Source organism: Anastrepha ludens, chromosome 3 (genome assembly GCF_028408465.1).
Source record: "Anastrepha ludens isolate Willacy chromosome 3, idAnaLude1.1, whole genome shotgun sequence".
Lineage (NCBI taxonomy): Eukaryota > Metazoa > Arthropoda > Insecta > Diptera > Tephritidae > Anastrepha > Anastrepha ludens.
This window is the reverse complement of record NC_071499.1, coordinates 9,692,288-9,712,510: the sequence shown is the minus strand read 5'-3', so window position 1 is coordinate 9,712,510 and position 20,223 is coordinate 9,692,288. Positions and strand designations below refer to the sequence as shown.

Below are 20,223 nucleotides of genomic sequence, written 5' to 3'. Positions count from 1 at the left end.
AGAGAGAAAGAGATAGGATAGAAAAGAAAGCGAGATAGCGCTAGTTTGTCTTGTGATAATTTTCCAGCTTCTTTGGCAAATCTGAAAATACCCTCTCATATGAGAGTTAAAATTCGTTATTCCCATGACATTGGAACCCAAGATCCGTAGTGTCACTCTAGCAAAGGCAGTTAACTCACAGAGAATATGAAAATACTCAGTGCTATCCACATCCTCTAAGCAAGACAGGCAAGAAAGGTTCTCAATGATTTCAAGGGTGGTCCAATGCTGACCCCATGGGATGTGTCCTGTAATAATACCGACCATCAGCTGAACGTTTTTTTCTATCAAGTTTTAGAAGAAAGTTCGATAGTTTTCTTTTCGGACTTGTCACAAGACACTTTGCAGTTCTGCAGCCTTCTAGACTGGACCATCGCTCTTTATGTATAAGTGAATTGCATACATAATCGCTGATCTACTTCTTGATTCCTGCAAAACTGATTCCGATTATTGGTCTCTGCATCTGGTCCCTGTGGGGTAACCACTGATCCGCAGTTGGCCAATTCATTGGGAATTTCATTTTTCATCGGAATTTTAACACTTCCGGTTCGAATAGGTCCATAGGTTAGAATCTCCGTGCTTGAATCAGCGGAATTAAAGAAAAAGGAGAATTTTTTTCTAATGGCCGTCGCCCCTTGGCAATGGCTCCTTATATCAACCTTTTCCTGTTCGGAGTCGGCTACAAACTGTAGGTTCCTTCATTTGTGGAACGACATCAAGATGCGCACTACAAATAGGAGTAGAAGTTCGGCCAAATACCCAGCAGAAATGTCCTGGCAATTATTTATTTATTACTAAAACTATTATTTTTACATAATTAAGCTTCTCCTTAGATTTTTGAACAACTTCGAGGTTTGCTTTGCCTTCTTCAGGGCCGTCAGTGCACCCACACTGTCACTAAAGCCTCAAATCGGGGTCCCACTCCATCTTCTCTCGATTTTCTATTTTGTTACTTTCAGAATGGCAAAAATTTCCCTTTGGAAAACAGTTGCCATTGGGACCCAGAACTTATTTCATTCTTGGACGCATCGGTAAAGAAAATATCCGTCAAATTTATTCGAATGCACTCTGGATAACTTCATTGGTCACGCAAAGGAAACTTGACATCAAATTTCCTTCTAAATGAAACTATGGGCATAAGATCGTCCTTAGGTGCCTGTAAATCTGGTGACAGCTGTTTGTTATTAGCGGAGGCCGGCAAAAACTGAGAATGTGTTGGTCATATACGAAAACATCAAGGCACATTCTGTCCCTGTGACTTTGTTGCCAACGACTGATTAGAAGAGTGTAAGAATACGCGTGAAATGAGCGGGCAGAATTGTGCTGTCAAGTCCACTATGACATGACAGCCGAAGTTACTCGCGCAATTTTGCCTTGGATGACCTCATATTGTACTCTATTATTCTCACAAAAATGGAAATTATTTTATGTCACCTTTCGCCGTATTCACCTAGTTTGGGAACCTGTGACCGCCAATCTACTAAATTATTTCGCTTGATGAGCGTGCAAATTGTGTATCGAAGCAGAAGGCGAATATATAGATTAATAAAAAATATTTGCCAGTGAATATTCACAGGTTTGTCACTGAATATTCACTGGTTGCTGCTATTTGTAAAATTTTCGGTTTTTTTTTTTAAACAGAGGGTGTAGTTGCAAGCGCCGCTGATTTTGTAGTTGCTAGCAGTTGTTGCGGTTGCTTTTGTGGTTGCAGTTGTTATGAACAGCAACTGAACACCTTTTCTTCTTAGTCATTGCGAAGCCGATAAGAACAGGATCTAGCCAGCAAATAAAAATGAGCTACACTCGCAACGTGAATATGCAAATGTGATAATTTATGACACGTATTTGCATACAGGCGCTTAAGAGATGCGAGTTCATTAATTTTATACAACTAACATAAGACATTTTTGCAAAAAGTTGTATAATTCGGCAAAAAAAAAGAAACATAAATAACAAAAATAAAATACCGACGAAAAGCTTGCTAGAGTGCAGATAGAGAGGACGCTAAACTATGTATAAATAAAGAACATTTTTTTAATAATTTATATTAAAGAAATTTCATTAAAAATATATACGAAATTTGTTTAAAAAAATATTTCTATAAGAAGCCATGGAATTTAACCCATCTGAAGTATGCTAACTAATTTGAAAAGTCCCTCCAAAAATTAAAACTATGATACTTAATTGTTTTGGGTAAACCTTTTTTATTTTTCGACATAATCTCCTTTTAAGCGTGCACACTTCATCCAACGCTGTTCTATTTCGTTGATCCCTTCCGAATAATAGGATTTCCCAAGTCTGAAAAACAGCCATTTATTTCAGCAATTAGCTCCCCGTTTGGATACAATTTTTTCCCCGCCAGCCATTTCTTTAAATTGGCGAACAAATAGTAAGTCCGGGGGATTTGAGAGCGCTGACTGAGGGATATGAAATGAGTTGGAACAACCCATTGATGAAAAAGTAATCGGTTTAAAGTTACAACACGAATAGATCGTACCCTATAATGCAACTCTGCTTCAAGATTTTCTTCTTTTTCCTTTTCATCTTTTTGTATAACATATTTAGTCTTTGAATAAACGCCATTGTACTTAAACGTGTTTTTCTTGATTACGATTCTCGGCTCTGCCCAACACAGGTTATGGGCCCAGAGCACGGTTCGGGCGAAGGTTGTTAAAAGTTTTACGTGCAAAGACTCCGTGAAAACGTATTTCGGAAATTAATAAGAAAATTGAAAGCGTGTGTGTCGCGTTTGAAAGACAGATAACAATATGAATTCGCTATATCAAATTGACAAACTTGATGAAAAGAATTTCGATTCGTGGCGGGTGCAGATGAAAAGTGTCCTCATACATGCTGGACTATCTAGTATAGTGAGTGAAAAATGCTTAAAGCCTGAAGAAAATGTGACCGAATGGGAAGCGCTCGATGAAAAAGCCTTGGCCACAATTACACTAAGTGTAAAAGCGTCGCAGCTCAGCCACATTAAGCAATGCAGAACGTCCACAGAAGCATGGAAGGCTCTAGAAACTTTGCATCAGCCAAGTGGGCCAGTGCACAAGGTGTCGCTGTATAAGAAGCTTTTAAATATGAAGCTTAGTGACGGCGAAAGCATGGCAAAATATTTGAATGATTTCACATCCATTGCCGAAAAGTTATCCGAAGTCGGCATTGAAATCAAAGACGAATTAGTGACAATTATTTTACTTTCAAGTCTGCCAAAGCAGTACGAGCATTTTGTTATTGCTATGGAGACTAGAGACACGCTGCCGACATTAACTAATTTGAAGGTAAAACTTCTAGAAGAGTCTGAATGAAAGAAACAGACAAAACGCGGTTCTGCTGAATCTGAAGGGGAATCGCAGGCTTTTGCTGTGTGGTCAAAGAATGCAGAAAGAGGGGGAAATTCAACGCACAGGAAGAGTAAAAATACGCAAAATGTCAAATGCTTTAAGTGCGGGCAGCGCGGTCATTACGCTGCAAACTGCAACACGAAGTCCAATAAGAACGAGTATAAGGCAGCGAAAAGAAATGAGCATTCGTTTACGATGTTAGCAGCAGCGGACGCTGAGGTGTTCGACGACTCAACCTGGCTTCTTGACAGCGGAGCGACAGCGCATATGTGCAGTAACCGAAATATGTTTATATCACTCAAAGATCATAAAGAAAAAATTTGCTTAGCTGGAAACAATTATCTTTTCTCAGAAGGTGTGGGAGAAGTGCGTGTGAGGTCTCAAGAGAGTGACATTATTCTTTACAATGTTTTGTTTGTGCCAAATATGTGCGGTAACTTTATGTCTGTCGCTAGAACTGTAGAAAATGGACTTAAAGTGAAGTTCGATGAAAATTGCGCTAAAATAATGGAAGAAAATGATATAATTTTAAAAGCCCTAAAGGTAAACAAACTTTTTGTGATCCGATGCGATAGCAGCAAGTGTTTTTATGCTGCGAATGAAAAGGCAGTATCATGGCATGAACGATATGGACACTTGAATTACGGTAGCCTGCAGGAATTAATGAATAAAGACATGGTTCGCGGAATGGACAAAATGACATTTACTAAAGACATTGCTTGTGAGATATGTGCAAAATGCAAAATGAGTGTGAGGCCTTTTCCGAAGAGCACGGAAAATCGAGCAAAAGACATTTTAGAATTAGTGCACACAGATGTGTGTGGTCCGTTTCGTACAAAGTCCCTGGGGGGCGCTCGTTATTTCTTAGTTTTCATAGACGATAAATCGAGACGAATGTTTGTGTATTTTCTAAAATCTAAAGAAGAAGTTTTAGAGAAATTTAAAACATTTAAAAGTTTAGTAGAACGACAAACTGAAAAAAGAATTAAGACAATCCGAAGCGATAACGGGCGTGAATTCGTCAACAAAGACTTTGATAAATTTTTGAATGAGTGTGGCATAAAACGGCAGTTGACGGTGCCGTACACGCCGCAACAAAACGGGGTTGCCGAGAGGGCGAACCGTACAGTAGTGGAAATGGCACGTAGTATGTGCTTCAGAGTGGACTTGGTGAATTTTTATGGGCAGAGGCAGTTGCTACTGCGGTGTTTTTGCGAAACAGATCGCCTACAAAGGCATTGAACAGTATGACACCTTACGAAGCTTGGTCTGGGCGAAAACCAGTTGTGAATTTTTTGAGAGTGTTCGGCTCAGAAGCTATTGCGTTAAATAAGATCAGCAAAAGCAAATTCAAGCCGAAAGGTAAAAAGTATGTTATGGTAGGTTATTCACCAACGTCGAAAGCGTACCGCTTATACGATCCTGAGCAGCGCATGGTAGTGGAGAAACGTGATGTTACGTTTTTGCCATTCAAAAAGAGTGAAATAGTAGATTTTTACGACCTGCTGTCTGCTAAAAACAATAAAGATACCACCAAGGAGAAACCTTCCGAGTCATTGAGTGAATCGGAAGCTGACGACAGCGATGATGAGTTTGAAGAGGCGAAGGCTTCGAGCGATTCTGGGAGTGATTACCAAGAAAGTTTTTGCGAATCTCCGATTCAGGAAGAGTCACCTGCGCATATTGGACGAGGAAGACCGAAGTTTGTACGTAGTGGAAAACCAGGACGCCCACGTAAAGTGTACAATACTGTCAATACGATGCAAAATGCTTGTGAAATTAAAATCCCACAAACTGTCGCAGAGGCTGAAAGCAGCAAATATTCGAATGAGTGGGCAAAGGCGATGACAGATGAGTACGACGCTCTTGTGCGAAACAAAACGTGGCAGTTAGTGGACTTACCAACTAACGAGAAGGCAATCGGGTCCAAATGGGTTTTTGCGGTCAAGCATGACCAGAATGGCGACGTGGAGCGTTTTAAGGCTCGTTTAGTCGCAAAGGGCTGCAGCCAGAAATTTGGTGTGAATTACACCGAGACATTTTCTCCAGTGGTTCGTTACGCCACTATTCGCATGGTGTTGGCGCTAGCGGCAGAGCTCAAAATGTACACTCATCAGATGGATGTTTGCAGCGCGTATCTCAACAGCGAGCTCACCGACGTGGTGTATATGAAGCAACCTGAAAAGTTTATCGCCAAGCGGTTTCCTGAGCGAGTTTTGAAGCTCAATAAGGCGATATATGGGCTGAAACAATCCGGGAGAGAGTGGAACCATAAATGGGACGAAGTTTTGAAGAAAATCGGTTTCGAGGCGTATACTAATGAGCGGTGCCTGTACAAAATGAGTCATCAAGGTAATTTATGTCTCATAGCTGTATACGTAGATGACTTGATCGTTAGTTGCCAAAACAAAAATGATCTTCTTGCGATCAAAGCACGAATTTCAAGCAGCTTCGAATGTATCGATAAAGGTCCCATCTCGTATTTTTTGGGGATGGAGATCACCAGAGACGGCGAGACAGGAAGCATCTCAGTCGGGCAAGCGTGGCATATAAGAGAGATTTTAGAAAAGTATAACATGACCAGTTGTCGAGCAGCGAAGACACCTTTAGACGTGGGGTTTCAAATTGGGTGCACTAGTGAGATGTGTATTAAAGCCGATGTTACAAAGTACCAATCAGCAGTCGGTGCATTAATATATCTCGCTATTTGCACAAGGCCAGATATATTGCACTCAATCTCGAAACTGGCACAGCGAAATCAAAATCCACACAAAGAGCACGAATCAGGTATCAAACATATTTTACGATACCTGGCAATGACTAAAGACTACAAGTTGGTATACCGTCATACGGGCAAGCCTATCGAAGGGTTTGTGGATGCCGATTGGGGCAGTAATAGTATCGATCGCAAGTCATACACAGGGTATGTATTCTTCTTGGGCGGTAGTTCAATATCGTGGGAGAGCAAACGCCAGAGCAGCGTAGCCCTCAGTAGCACAGAGGCAGAATACGTCGCGTTAGCAACGGCTGCGAAAGAAGCAGTATATCTACGACGTTTATTGGCAGATATTGGCGTAAGTAGCTCCGGTGACCCAGTTAGAGTTTACAGCGACAATTTGAGAGCGCAGCATTTGGCGAAAAACCCGGTTTACCACTCACGAAGTAAACATATAGATATTAAGTACCTTTTTGTTAGAGATGCACTGAATAATAATTTAATTGAAATTGAATACATTTGTACAAGTGAGATGATTGCTGATGTACTTACAAAGAATTTGAACAAAATCAAACATGAAAAATTTGTAAAACTTTTAGGTTCTAATGCAAGTTCTATGTAAACGACCTACTCTTGTTGAGGAATAGTGATGAAAAAGTAATCGGTTTAAAGTTACAACACGAATAGATCGTACCCTATAATGCAACTCTACTTCAAGATTTTCTTCTTTTTCCTTTTCATCTTTTTGTATAACATATTTAGTCTTTGAATAAACGCCATTGTACTTAAACGTGTTTTTCTTGATTACGAGTCTCGGCTCTGCCCAACACCCATGATGGAAAGAATAATGAGATGGCGTTTATTGTGGTCCCGTTACTTTGCTCTCAGCGAATTTGACTATGAGTTACATCGTTTAGCACCAATATGGCCAGATTACCATTTTCGTAACTTGATTTAGCATTTTTTTTGTTATTTAGTCTCGGAGTTTTAGTTCTTTCTTCATGACTTTTTTCTAGCCTGTTCTAATTAAAAGTAATGTTTATAATTTTGTAAAATTTACATTTTTTAAAAATTAGTTCAATAATTCACTCAGTTTACTTTAGTTTTACCGCGTTTGCAGTTGTTGTTGGTGTTCTTCTGCTTTCAGCAGTCACATCTCTTTCTCGCTACTGCATTGGCGCCTAGCTTTGGATATAAAAACGCACTAAAATGCCCATTTAAAGAAAATAAAATACCAAATACTTATTGAATTACTTAAAGAACTTTGTATGCGTGACAAATTATCTTTCAAATGTGCGTTTTTTTTTAAATATGTTATGGTTATGTACAATTTAATCTATGAGTTTTTTGTTAAGAGAAACTATTGTGTTAAGAGAACGACTTTTTTGCTATATTTGAGGTTATGGAACTAGATAAGGTACTATTTTTGTAAAAATGCCGTTATAGTTTCTTCAGTGGTATTTTGTTGCTTATTTTTACTATGAATACACCTCTTTATGCCGTATGACCCACTAAGGACAGTCCTGACTCCTTAGTGAGAAACGATTACACCTTTATGGTCTTAAATCGCATTCAGTAAATTCAAACGCTTTTTAAAATGTTAAGAAGAGGGACATTTAATATTCTTGCATTAACTTAAAAGGAGCAAAATAAATATCAAACTTTATAAGTTTGCTAAATTTGCATTAGCACTAAAATCTTCTCAGAGTGACCTTTTTTAACATTATTTTCTTTAATAATACAGTTTTTTTTGACTTACAGTTTCGGTAGCTTTAAATTAAAAACAAAAAAAAAAAAAAACACACACTAAATTTAAAATTTTTCGCATTTTGGGTATACAAAATTTATTGTGAAAGGCCAATGGTTGGCAACACTGCACAACTTGGCAAAAGTCAACGCACTCTCTAATGGGCGCAATCTTGTTTCTATTATTCTTGGTTGGAATCCTATTCCCGTTAATTTTTAGACCATAACAGTTGATGCGTGAGCTGGGGAGTAGTCGTGATGGAAAAGGAAAATTACTCGACGTACTCTATTCACACGAAAGCCAAACACTAAGCATCTGGCTGAAACTTTATGTGTGTTTTTCCAAGAGATGCTACTAACTAAACATAACATCGAAATGTGTCAGTAGTATCATCTCTCTGATTTTGCACGGACTTTTCAAACGACCCTCGAAAGAAAACAAAAAAAAAATGTCGAGGTTCGAACTTAAATAAATTTCTTATTGGGGGTTTTGCATATTTAATCTTCTTTTCCGATTAATCACGTACAAGGTGAAGTCCAAAATAAGTAAGACTATCTGAAATGGAAACGACAGGAGCTTCGTTCTGATAACTTCGAGTTTATGTTTACGATTTAAAAACTTTTCGTAAAAGTGTTTCAGGTCATTTACCGGAATCCTGAATGTCCTTCAGAATGTCGGTACAAGCCTTGCAATTTTTCGAATAGGTAGAAAGCACAGAGAACCATATCAGATGAATACGGTGAGTGATTGATGGTTAAAATGCGATTTCTAGTCAAAAAATCAGCCACAACAGTGATTTATGATTGAGTGATTGAATTGTCATGCAATAAGGCCAGCTTCCTCCTTCGCGGTATTCAGGGTGAATTCGATGAATGCGAAACAACAACCGCTTCAAAACGCCAAGATAGAAAATTGCATTGACGGTTTGGCCCATTGGCACGAAACCCTTCTGAATAATTCCCTTGGAATCGTAAAAACAAATGAGCATCGACTTGATTTTTGACTTCTCCGAACGCACTTGACACTTTGATGCTTAGTTTCAGATTCATGTTGGAAACACCAAGATTCATCACCAGTTACAATGTTGTAAAGGAAGCTTTCGTCTCTTCTTGCCTCGTCAATGAGGAATTTCGAATGTTGAATTCTGACCACTTTTTGGTCCTCAGTTAACTTGTGCCGAATGAAACGTGCATAGACCTTTTGTAAGCCCAAATGATACTTTAAAATACGAAAAATCGATGTTTTGGGGATATTCAACTCCGATTCCATGAATTTCAACGATGAGTTCGGTTCATTTTTGATAAATTTACGAACAATTTCGATGGAATTTTCGGTGATTACTGATTTTGGGCGGCCAGATGTTTATTGTAATTTATGTCCTCACAACCATCTCTCAAACGTGTAAACCACTCATGAACTCTAGCACGATCATTTCAAATGTTTCGGTAAACGTTTTACTGATTTTAAAATAAAATTCGATATTAGCTCTTTGTTCGAAACTCATTTTTGTACCGATGACACAAACATACTGACACTTTGGACGCAATAACTTCGCTTCCACTGAACCGAATGTCCTCAAGCTTGCATTGGAAGTCCACTAGAGATGTAACTTCCAACGCACTAAATCATTAAAACGGTGGCGCCATCGAAAACATTTTTAGGATGCTAGTCTTGTTTATTTTGGACTTTCACAGTTTCTTCTATTATTAAATTGGACTCAGTACCAAAAATAGAACGCTTTACTAATCAATTTCAAATACTTAATAATTGAGTTTATTTGACCTAACGGTGTAAATTATTAATTCACAAGCCCAAAATGAAATATTTAATTTATGCACAAAGCGAAAATCGTGTTTTTTTACCACCTTTAATACTGAGGGAATGAGAGAAGTCCTACAAAAGTTTGAACAATTCTTAACACATTTTATTCATTGATTGCAAAGGAAGTTAGAAGTGCGGAAACGGAAATAATTTTCTGTCGATTAACACAATTCTATGTTGGTACAACAACTTACTTCCGTGTGCAGCAGCAAAGTTTGCTGTCACTGCTGAGCAGCGGAAGAGGAGTGACAAAAATTATGTCACTGCGGTTGGTTTTATTGCACAGCTAACCGTCAATAATTGGCGATGTCTTTCAGTCGTCAACTGGCAACTGCCCCGTGGTTGCTGATGCACGGCTTGTGTGCACGCGTCGGCTATCATTCGTCAAGCGCGTCCACAAGCAGTTTCACAACTTTGTAAGATATGGCAATTCCATTGCAGGCCAACTTTGACGGATGTAAAAATTATTGCCGGGAACGAAATTAAATTTCAAGAACTTGGCTTTGCTTTATTTAGCTTCTTCTCGCTGCTTACTTGGTTGCCTTGCTGGTGGCATAACACTGAACTGCATTATAAGTTGGCTGCTGGAAGTTTTAAGTGTTGCCCATTCAAATAGTTCCAATGCGTATTCGTATTCTTCATTCAGGCTGATGCAAAAAATTTCATTTTACTCTGGCTAACTTGCACAACTCAGTAGTGGTTCGCTTTGATTTCGATTTCGTGCTAAGAGTTAATAAGGTTCCATAATAAAGCTCGAAACAGACTGCGTGGAGGAAAGATATTGCGTTTTTATGCGAGAGTGAAAGCACATCGAATGTTAACATAAGAAGTGACATAATGTTTTTCTCCATTCGTTGCTCATTGAAACTGCATGCCATTGGTTGGCAACTAGGTTTTGGATACAGAGTAGGTCCTTTAAAGTGCAAGCAATGGTATACTATTACCTTTTGACTACCCTACCATATCCACTAATGTCATATTGCTTTGAAGGCATCAGTCGAAGGAGGTTTACACCACGAAAAGAAAGGGCTGGAATTGTTCTGCTCTCCATTCAAAATGAATAATCGATTATAAAAACTAAACATGCCTTTCTTACGAAGAAAACAAAAAAACAATTGGAAAGCGCTGCAGGTGATAACATTATAAGGCATTTCTACGCACTATAAGGCGTTTTTGCAGCACAACATCGGCTCTGAAAACAAGTTTGAAATGTTTTTCAACCGTCGTACCGCGATGATTTGATATTGACTTTTTGTCATAATTTCTAGCGCGAGAGAAGTGAAAACTCTCCCAAACTCCCAACTCACCTAAATAAAATATGACCAGGATAAAACTATTATATGTATCACCCTGTACATACATGCCACCAACCCAAAGATTGTTTGTCAACATAAATAAGCCTTGATATTGTCGCCATATCGGTCGAAATCTTAATCAAAGTGATGGAGAACGAGCTGATTTTCGAGCTATTTTCACTTCAGCACTTTAAAAATGTAGTTGGAAGAAATAAATAAAATAATAACTAAAATAAGTGATTGTCCGAATAAGCGAAAAAAAAAGCATAGTACTCTCAAGGCAGACGCCGAAAGAGGAAGAAACCCGCGAGAGAATGATAGAGAGAGAGAGAGAGAGAAAGAATATATATCTAAATAAATTCACAACATTTGCAGAGAATACAAATAGAAAAAATTTACAAAAAAACGGAGAAGGGTCGACCGGTGTAGGTAAACACCGGACACAAAATGTGGCAACAACGCGCACTACTCGGAGCGTGTATCATCCGCACAAACGCAGCGATTCCAGGACCACAGCAACGGCACAAATAACCGCAAGGCAATACCAATAAATCCGACGCCGGAATGGATAGCACTTAATAGTACGCCCAAATACGGAAATAAGCGCCAAAAAGTAGACACCAAAAGAAAAAACGCCAAAAAAATTGGGTCCAGAAAACGCCCCAAGCAGTAGACACCAAGGAAATATAACGCCAAAAAGAAGGCACCAAAAATATTTTTCCTACAAGTTTGCGCCAACAAACTAGCGCCAAAAAGTAGGCAGTGTTATTTCTCACTAGAAATTAGAACCACAAAGAAAAGCTCAGGAAAAATAGCCTCAAGTGTATCTAAGATATATATAAGGAATAGCTCTCTCTCTCTCTCCTTTTCCTCTACCTTATATCTTTTTTCTCTCACGCGGAACGAAAATGCCCAAAACGTTGCATGACCTTGAAATTTTACTCTCAATTCTCGCTCGCTCATCGACGCCTAAGAAGTTTCACTTCTAAAAAATGTTCACCACAATGATAAGTGGGCTAACTTGGACGATAATTTTATTTATCCTTCTATTCTGATAAATTTCCCTAGAATGGTAGCCAATTTTAAAGGACGGTAAGTCTAAATATCGCTGAAAGCTTCTTCTTCTTGAGTGGCGCGATCGTCTGCGATACTTGCCGACGACAACGTGTAAAGATCTAAAAATATTCTATAGATGTTTTCTCTCGAACACTTCAAGGGATACTCATCGGATGTTGTCATCGTCCAAGCTTCTATACCTTATAAAATGATTTATAAATTGTGATTTTTATTCGGCGATAGAGAACTTTAGATCTCAATTGCCTATTTAGTCTAAAGTTCCACTTACTGGCAAGAAAAATTCTCCGCTGGATAATGTAAAATTAACCGGTATCTCTTTCTATGTAAATTACGCAAATGAAATCTCCAATTTCCAGCAAATCAGAGCTGGGGTCCCACAAGGCAGAAAATTCAGTTAGATTCTATTCATTTATATAAACGGCTTACCTGTAAAACGCATATCCTTGCCAAAAGGAAAGTTCTAGGATTAATATTTCCTATCTGTTAAGCCGTGAATCCACCCTCCCAATGGACAACAAGCTTATCCTTTACAAATCTGTGATAAAACCAGTCTGGTCTTATGGAATCTAACTGTGGGGCACAGCATCAAACTTAAACTTGGAAATTCAGTTTTCATTTCAAGACCCTACGCACCCTAGTCAACGCACCGTGATACATGAAAAACACCTACATTTATCGACACTCAAACGTCCCTTCAACAAAAGAGGAAATACAAAATACAAAATCTAACCAGCAAATACCGAAATCTACTTCAATCCCACCTATATGAACTGGAATTTATTTACTATAAATTAATACTAAAATCAGAGCCACTTTTAAATGAGATCAACTATTTGTAGAATGTCTTCTATGAATTATAAGTATAGACAGAATACAAAATAAGGTTTAATAATAAACAAAAAAATTTCATTTCCATCCTCTTTCAGTTTTCTTTCTTCTTCTCTTTTTCTTTCCCCTTTTCTTTCTTCTTTTCTTTCTCTTTCTCTTTCTCTTCCTCTTTTTCTTTCACTTTCATTGCCTCCGCCTCTGCTTCTTTAACTTCTCTTTCACTTTCACTTTTAATTTTACTTTTACTCTCTTCAACCTTCTCTTTCTTTTTTCTTTCTTTTTCTTTTTCTTTCTCTTTCTTTTCTCTTTTCTCTTTTCTCTTTCCTTTTTATCTCCTTGTTCTCTTCCGATTACAGTGGCGCAGGCAGTATATTAGGCCCAATTCATTTAGATAAACGAATTACGTTCTCTTTCTATTTCTTTTTCCTCTTCTCTTTATCTTTATCTTTATCTTTATCCTTTCCTTTATCTTTATCTTTATCTTTCTCTTTAACTTTTTCTCCCTCTTTCTATTATACTTAAAAGCAGGTATTATTGAGGCCACAAAATTCATACTAAGCCATGAAAGGGTTAAATATTTAAAGTTAACATATCGCACACATGCCACCTAAATGAATTATTGAAAATTTAATAAGCATTTCATTTGCATGCTAGATTTTTCTCTATATTTTTATTTCTAAATTTAATCGAATATTTGGCAAATTTGTTGAATTTTAATTTTCGTATATTTTCAACTTGAACTCTATTTACGCATTTTAAAATGTTAATCAGCATGAAAATTTACCTTGCAAGGCTGTGCATAAAATCCATAGACTTGATTTGGTGTATTTTGTTATATAGGCGCCATCGTCCATCAAATTGAAATTAGCAGTGCCATTGTAATTGGCATTTGGCAGTTTTTCCTCGGTGAAAAGCCACTGGGGCCCAGCAATTGCGGCCATTACAATGGCAACGGAAATACTAGAAAGGATAGGAGAGAAGAATATAAATTAAATAAGTAAAGTAACGCTAAATCGTAAGTAATTTTTATGTATTTATTTGCACGGTTTAATCCGCATCGCATGGCGTATAATTAATCTAAAGATTGGAAAGTCTGTTTCACAAAATTCAAAAATATTTTAAAGACAAAAATTTGTAAGGATTTCTTATCATCGCTAATGAAAATTCCATAAAAAATGAGGAACGTTTTAAAAATTGGTCAGCAAATGTATTTTGCTCCAGCTATTCTTCCCCAAAAAAAATTTGTTTACCAACGTCCGAGATTTTTTAAAATCGGTTAAGTCAATGCTGTGAATCGAGGTGCGGCACATTTTGGCCAATCTATTTTCGTTAGGCCGCATTTGAGGCATTGAGTATTCGAATAGTAAAGCTTCAACTATTATATTTATTTTTTCTATCTTTAAGGTAGCAGCAAAAGTTGCTTGCACGAAATTCTTCTATTTGATTGCCACTAATCTGGCTTCGACTTTAAGCTGCTCAGGTACGGCAGTTGTTGAATAATTGGCAAGCATCTCTCAACACATCTCACACAAAACTGCTTTTGCTGCCAGCCATTTTAACTCCAGCATCAACTTTCCATAAATATGTTTGCAAAGAATGCAGTTATGTAAATAATCAAAAAGCTGCACTCACCTAATTAAGCTGCACTCGAAATCATATTTGCTTAACATTCTCGACCCAGCGCTAATTTTTTTGTTACTGCATTATAAAAACAGTTTTTCTAACATCCGCATATAATTACATATAAATTGCACTTCACATACTGGCTTAGTGCTTACATACTTACTAACATAGTGCTTACATAGGTATAAGTATGTAAATGTGAAAGGAAAAAGATGAGAGCTTTTTATCACACATTCGTCTTGTATTTTTGCTCCCTTTCCACTCTGCCAGGCATAGAAACAGAATTTACGCTAAGTGATTTTTGTCTAACAGGGAATGAAGGCAAAAATTTGCAATGTTTTATATGGCGGCTGTACTTTTTATGAATGTGAATATTACTTTAAAACTGGGACAGAGTGGATACCCTGCAGTGAAAAGTCAAACTACTTAGGTAATCTTCTAGTTCTTGAACTGGTACTTGACGGCAGAAGTTATTATTACCAGTTCGAGTGCGACTATAGTTGTACCAGTTACAAAAGGACCAATAAGTGCTATCAGGTCAGTCCATAAGTTCGTGCGTATTTGACCTATAATTTCACTTTTGTACGATTTTTGCATACAAAAAATTATTCGCGGAATATAATGGAACTATTTATATTTTCTTTGATATATTGTACATTCAACAAGTGATTTTAAACGCGGATAGAAGCACGTGTTGTTAAAAAAGAGGTTGTCTGTAAAGTCGGTTTACTGACGATAGTTTAACGTGACAACGTCATAAGAAAATATTGATGGAATGGTTGCAATTTTCAAAACAAAATTTTAATTTTATTTGTTTGATAGATATATATGTATGGATATAGAGGAGGAGGTAAATGGAATTGCAATGGAATAGGTCAAGTTACATTTACACAAACGTGAAAAATGATGAAACATTTATCAAATTCATGAAAGATATGTTCAATTTCGATTGTGCATCAGACGTTAATAAGTCAACAACACTAAGAGGCACCCTCATCGATTTGCCTTTTTCAAGACACTTTACACTCGAAACACTCCCTTTCATTTCCTACTTTTTCTATCATCGTCCTATTCTCAACAGAGAAATGGTTCATCACCATGCACACAGGAAGAAGGCATATGCAAATACAAGTATGTGAATTGATATACAAATGCGCAAATACATACATATACATACATATATATGCTCACTCAAGTAGGACAGAGCCAGATGTCGAACGTTGCCGAACGCGGGGCCGATTGTGCTCTTTGTCGTTCGTTCCGCGCTCTCGCTTGCAGTTCATTCAAGGTAACGACAATGAGCAAGGTAACGACAATGAGCAAGGTAACGACAATGAGCAAGGTAACAGCAAATGAGCAAGGTAACGACAAATGAGTAAGGTAACGACACATTTTTTCGTGCGTGCAGCCGGCTAAATCGAATTATAAGACTTTATCACGTCGAAAATAAAATAGAATCTTCAAACGCGTATAAGAGGCATATTTTGTATTTTTATAAATTTTATAAAAGTGGTAAAAATGCAACAACTGCTGCTTCAGAAATAAACACTGTTCACGGAGAGGATACCGTGAGTGTAAAGACTGCGCAAAAGTGGTTTTCAAAATTCCGAAGTGGTAACTGCGACGTAGAGGATGCCCCGGCACTGGTCGTTCTGAAGTCTTTAACTCCGACGCCTTGCTCGAACTCGTGGAAGGTGAGCCAAATTTGATAGTCGATATGATAGTTCAGAGGTTAAATTCATCGTATGGAACAGTTCATAGGCACCTGGTTCAGTTGGGAAACGTTTCAAAGCTGGGGAAATGGGTTCCGCATAGACTTTCCGTCGCCAACCTTCAGCAGAGAGTGAATGTGTGTTCTCAGCTGCTGCAACGGCTTGAAAATGAAAGTTTTTTGAACCGTATCGATACTGGTGATGAAAAAATGGGTCCTTCACAATAATCCTGCCAAACGCCAATGGTTAGGTAAGGATGAAACACCAGAACCGACCCCTAGAGATGGCCTGCACCCCAAGAAGATTCTCGTGTCTATTTGGTGGGATATGGCCGGTATTGTTTATTATGAACTTCTGGAACCAAACCAGACGATAACTGCTGATTATTATTCCCATCAGCTATCAAACCTGAATGAGGCAATGAACAAAAATTAACCCTCTTTAGTGAATAGACGCAAAGTTTTGTATCACCACGACAACGCAAGACCTCATACCGCAAGCTGAACGAGCACGGATGGGCGCTAATGCCGCATCCACCATACTCTCCGGGTATTGCAACTTGTGAGTATCACCTTTTCCGTGGACTTCAATCCCATATGAGTAACAAGAGCTACTCCTCAAAAGAAGCTATAAAAAGGGATATCGAGGCGTATTTTGGCTCCAAGGACAAAAAGTTTTTTGAGCAGGGAATTAAAAATTTGCCTAAACGTTGGGAAGACATTGTAAATAATGAAGGAAAATATATTATTGATTAATAAATACTTTAAGTATCTTTTTTATTAATTTTAAAACCACCTTTAAAAAACTCACGAACTTAAGGCCTGACCTGAGTGCTGAGCTGATTCCACCTTATCCTTCCTACAACTGACGCAAAAATGACTCGATCTAAAGCCTAGTCTCGCAGCATTTAATTTGAGAGCTGAGATCTTGTTAACCTCAGAAGAGCCCTCGAGCGTCTCCGATCCACTCGTGGCGATCTTACAGGTTTGTGTACTTCCCTAGCGTTCGCTAATTGGAAGCCCACCTCTCCAGAAGCAAATCGCAGGTAGTCAAAAGTATGCCAGTCTTCTCATTTCGCGCGGTAGCTATTTCACAGGACCTCTCTCTAGCCAGCTCATCTGCCTCGCAGTTTCCTGCAATGTCGCTTTGACCAGGTACGCAGATGAACTTTATATTGAAGAAATCGGATGCTATTGAAAGTGAAGTGAGGCTTTCTCTAACCAGTCTCGATTGCATCGTCATTGTGCCCAGGGCTCTGATTGCCACTTGCTTGTACCAATAGTACTTGCGGTATTACAAAAATGCTTACAAAACGTACTTACAAAAATATAAATTTGATTTTAGAAAGCATCAACTCGATTTTAGAAAGTATCATATCTTAATGGCTTTAAAATAGTCAAAAGCTCTTGAGAAAGCGTCAAATGTTTTTTAGATAACACCAAATCCGCTTTAGAAAGTGTAAAATGTACTTTAGAATGTATTACATGTACTTTCGACAATATCCGTACCGTAACATAACATAATCGATGTACCAAGAAGCAACTTTACAGCCTCTGCGGTCTTATTCCTCGCTGCTTAATCCCATAGAAATGATAGGGAGAGAAAGAAAGGCGCATATTAAGCTAAATATACAGGCTCCAAAGGTGATTGTACCGGGTGTTGTTGAGTAAAGGTTGTTGTAGAGGGCCCAGAGAGTCTGTCTCTATTTCTGAGGTTGTGCCAGGGCAATACAGCACAGTAAGTTGTTTCAGGCTGCTACACTAACACTCCATAATGCGCCAGTTGGATAGTGAAAATAGTTCGTTTCTTAATTTTTACTACACTCAGCACTACTATAATATCTTTACTGCTACTAAAAGAATTATAGTTTAAACACAATTTCCATCAAGAAAGCAATAAAAGCAGTTGAAAATTTTTTCAAACCAATTAGAGGAGGCAAATTCGCTCATCAAAATTAAACTCTTACAGAAACTCCTGCTGTGATATGACAACATGAAATAGTCTGCAGGTTATGGAAATTACTTTAACAGGACGGAACGGCGAGGCCGGATTCATTTAGAAAGCCTAATGGATCTTACTTATATACCACATCATATAAATATATCCTTTGGGCGAGTGCGCAAATCTCCAGGCGCTCTAAACTGTGAATATCCAGCTCCTGTGTGAAGTCATCTGCTACATCTGTAGAATATTCTGGCTCAAGCATGAAGTCCGTATTGTCGTACGAAAGCGAAACATGGCTGGTCTCCAGCACAGATGCTACAATCTTTCGTCGACAAATGTCTCCACATCATTTGTGGAATATTCTAGCCGAACACCGTCAGTAACCACGCACTGTGGAGATTAACGAATGAGGAGTCCATCGTATGGCAAATCAAATCAATTCGCTTCAAGATACGCCGAGAGTTGCCCTTTCGGATTCAGTTGATCTTCGCCAGGTTATACGAGGCGTTCTAACTGCACGGTCTTTTTGTTGGAACGAGTTCCACCGTAACACATGTTTGGTCACGTTCTCGTCATGCTTTTGAAGTGTATGACCAATTCATTGCCATTTCCACTCTAAGCAATTCGAAGTTGCTCATTTTTTGCAGTCAGAAGATTTGTAGTATAAGGCGTATCTAAGGGTTTATCTAAGTTTATTAGACTACATTCGACAATCTTTTAAAGCGAGTCTTCAGCGCGTTTTCTTATGTGGTATTCCCCAAAAGCCTAATCTACGAATTGCACCTGATGGGACGTACATGATGGGCTCTTTTTTGGCCCGAATTTACTATAATAAATATTGAAGTCACAAAACTATGATATAAAAGGATTTTTTTCGAAGTGGTTGTACGCAGAAAGTGCCGTTGATGGCGGGGTGTGACCTATACACGCTTGAAAACCATCAGATACCATCACGAGAATCGCACTGGACTGGAACCCGAAAGGGAGCAGAGATTGCGGTCGGCCAAAGATCACTCAGCGAAGGTCGATGCTTCGCGAACTCGCAGATACCGACATCGCATGGGACTGCGCAAAAGCAACAACCCAGAACCATGTACGAAGGAAGAGTCTTGCCGAGGTCTATGCTACCGAGCGGAGTGCACAGGGGGAAAAAAATTTGTCTACTAAAAACCCATTTCCCGGCCAGCAGGTTAATTCCTCACTCAGGGCAGTCGGAAAGAGTAACCAGACTAAACTGGTACACAACTGCACGAGTGATGACTGAGGAATCGATAAAGGTTTTTTAGGCTCTTTTGACCAGTTTAATGGTTTAAAAATCAATGCCACTAAAACAAAATTAACCAGAGCAGTGTTCTATGCTAGCACTAGAGCAGTGTTCTATAAATCCAGCAGTGTTCCAGAAAACCAAGATTTTAATTAAAATCTAAAAATGCGCTTTGTGAGATGTTGTGGTCTGTCTGCTTTGTTGTATGGCATGGGAACTTGGACGATGAGAGTTTCTGATATGAATCGCATAGAAACATTCAGAATGTAGATTCGAAAAATACTACTGAAAATTTCGTGAACCGACCAACTCTCCAACTCTAAAGTACTTCGAAGAGTTAATAGCAAAAGGGAGGCTTTAAGACGCATTAAATGCAGGAAAACAGCTTACCTGGGTCACATATGCCGAAATTATAAGTATAATCTCCTGCAACTTCGATTACAAGAAAGATTGAAGGAAAACGAGCCATCGGAAGAAAGAAGTTATCATGGTTGTCATATACGTCAATGGATGGGAGCTCAATTATTGACCGGCTTTTGGAGTTAGTCAGAAACAGAGATACTTTTTCAGATATTGTAGAAATATATAGATTGCGAAGAAAAAGATGACTTTAAGTCACCACACCGAGATGGTGTGTATCCCAAGTTGGGTAAGTGTGCGGGAGACAAGCTAACCGGAGCTCTTATAAGAGTTTTCGAACTAGTCTGCCATAAGCCATATGCCCATTTTTTGAAGCAGAGGTAGTGTCGTCTTCATTCCGAAACAGGGGAAGGATGATTATGCAATCGTAAAAAGCGCCAAAAGAAT

At 38.5% G+C, this 20,223-nt stretch overlaps 1 protein-coding gene across 1 annotated transcript in view; it reads right to left on the bottom strand.

Annotated features, from left to right (window-relative positions):
- The window catches only part of LOC128856991 (uncharacterized), a 61,116-nt gene that overhangs the window by 37,228 nt on the left and 3,665 nt on the right, over positions 1–20,223 (bottom strand). The window contains exon 2 of the mRNA XM_054092472.1: positions 13,658–13,833. Coding sequence (XP_053948447.1) covers positions 13,658–13,833 — 176 coding nt within the window. The remainder of the gene's footprint in view (positions 1–13,657; positions 13,834–20,223) is intronic.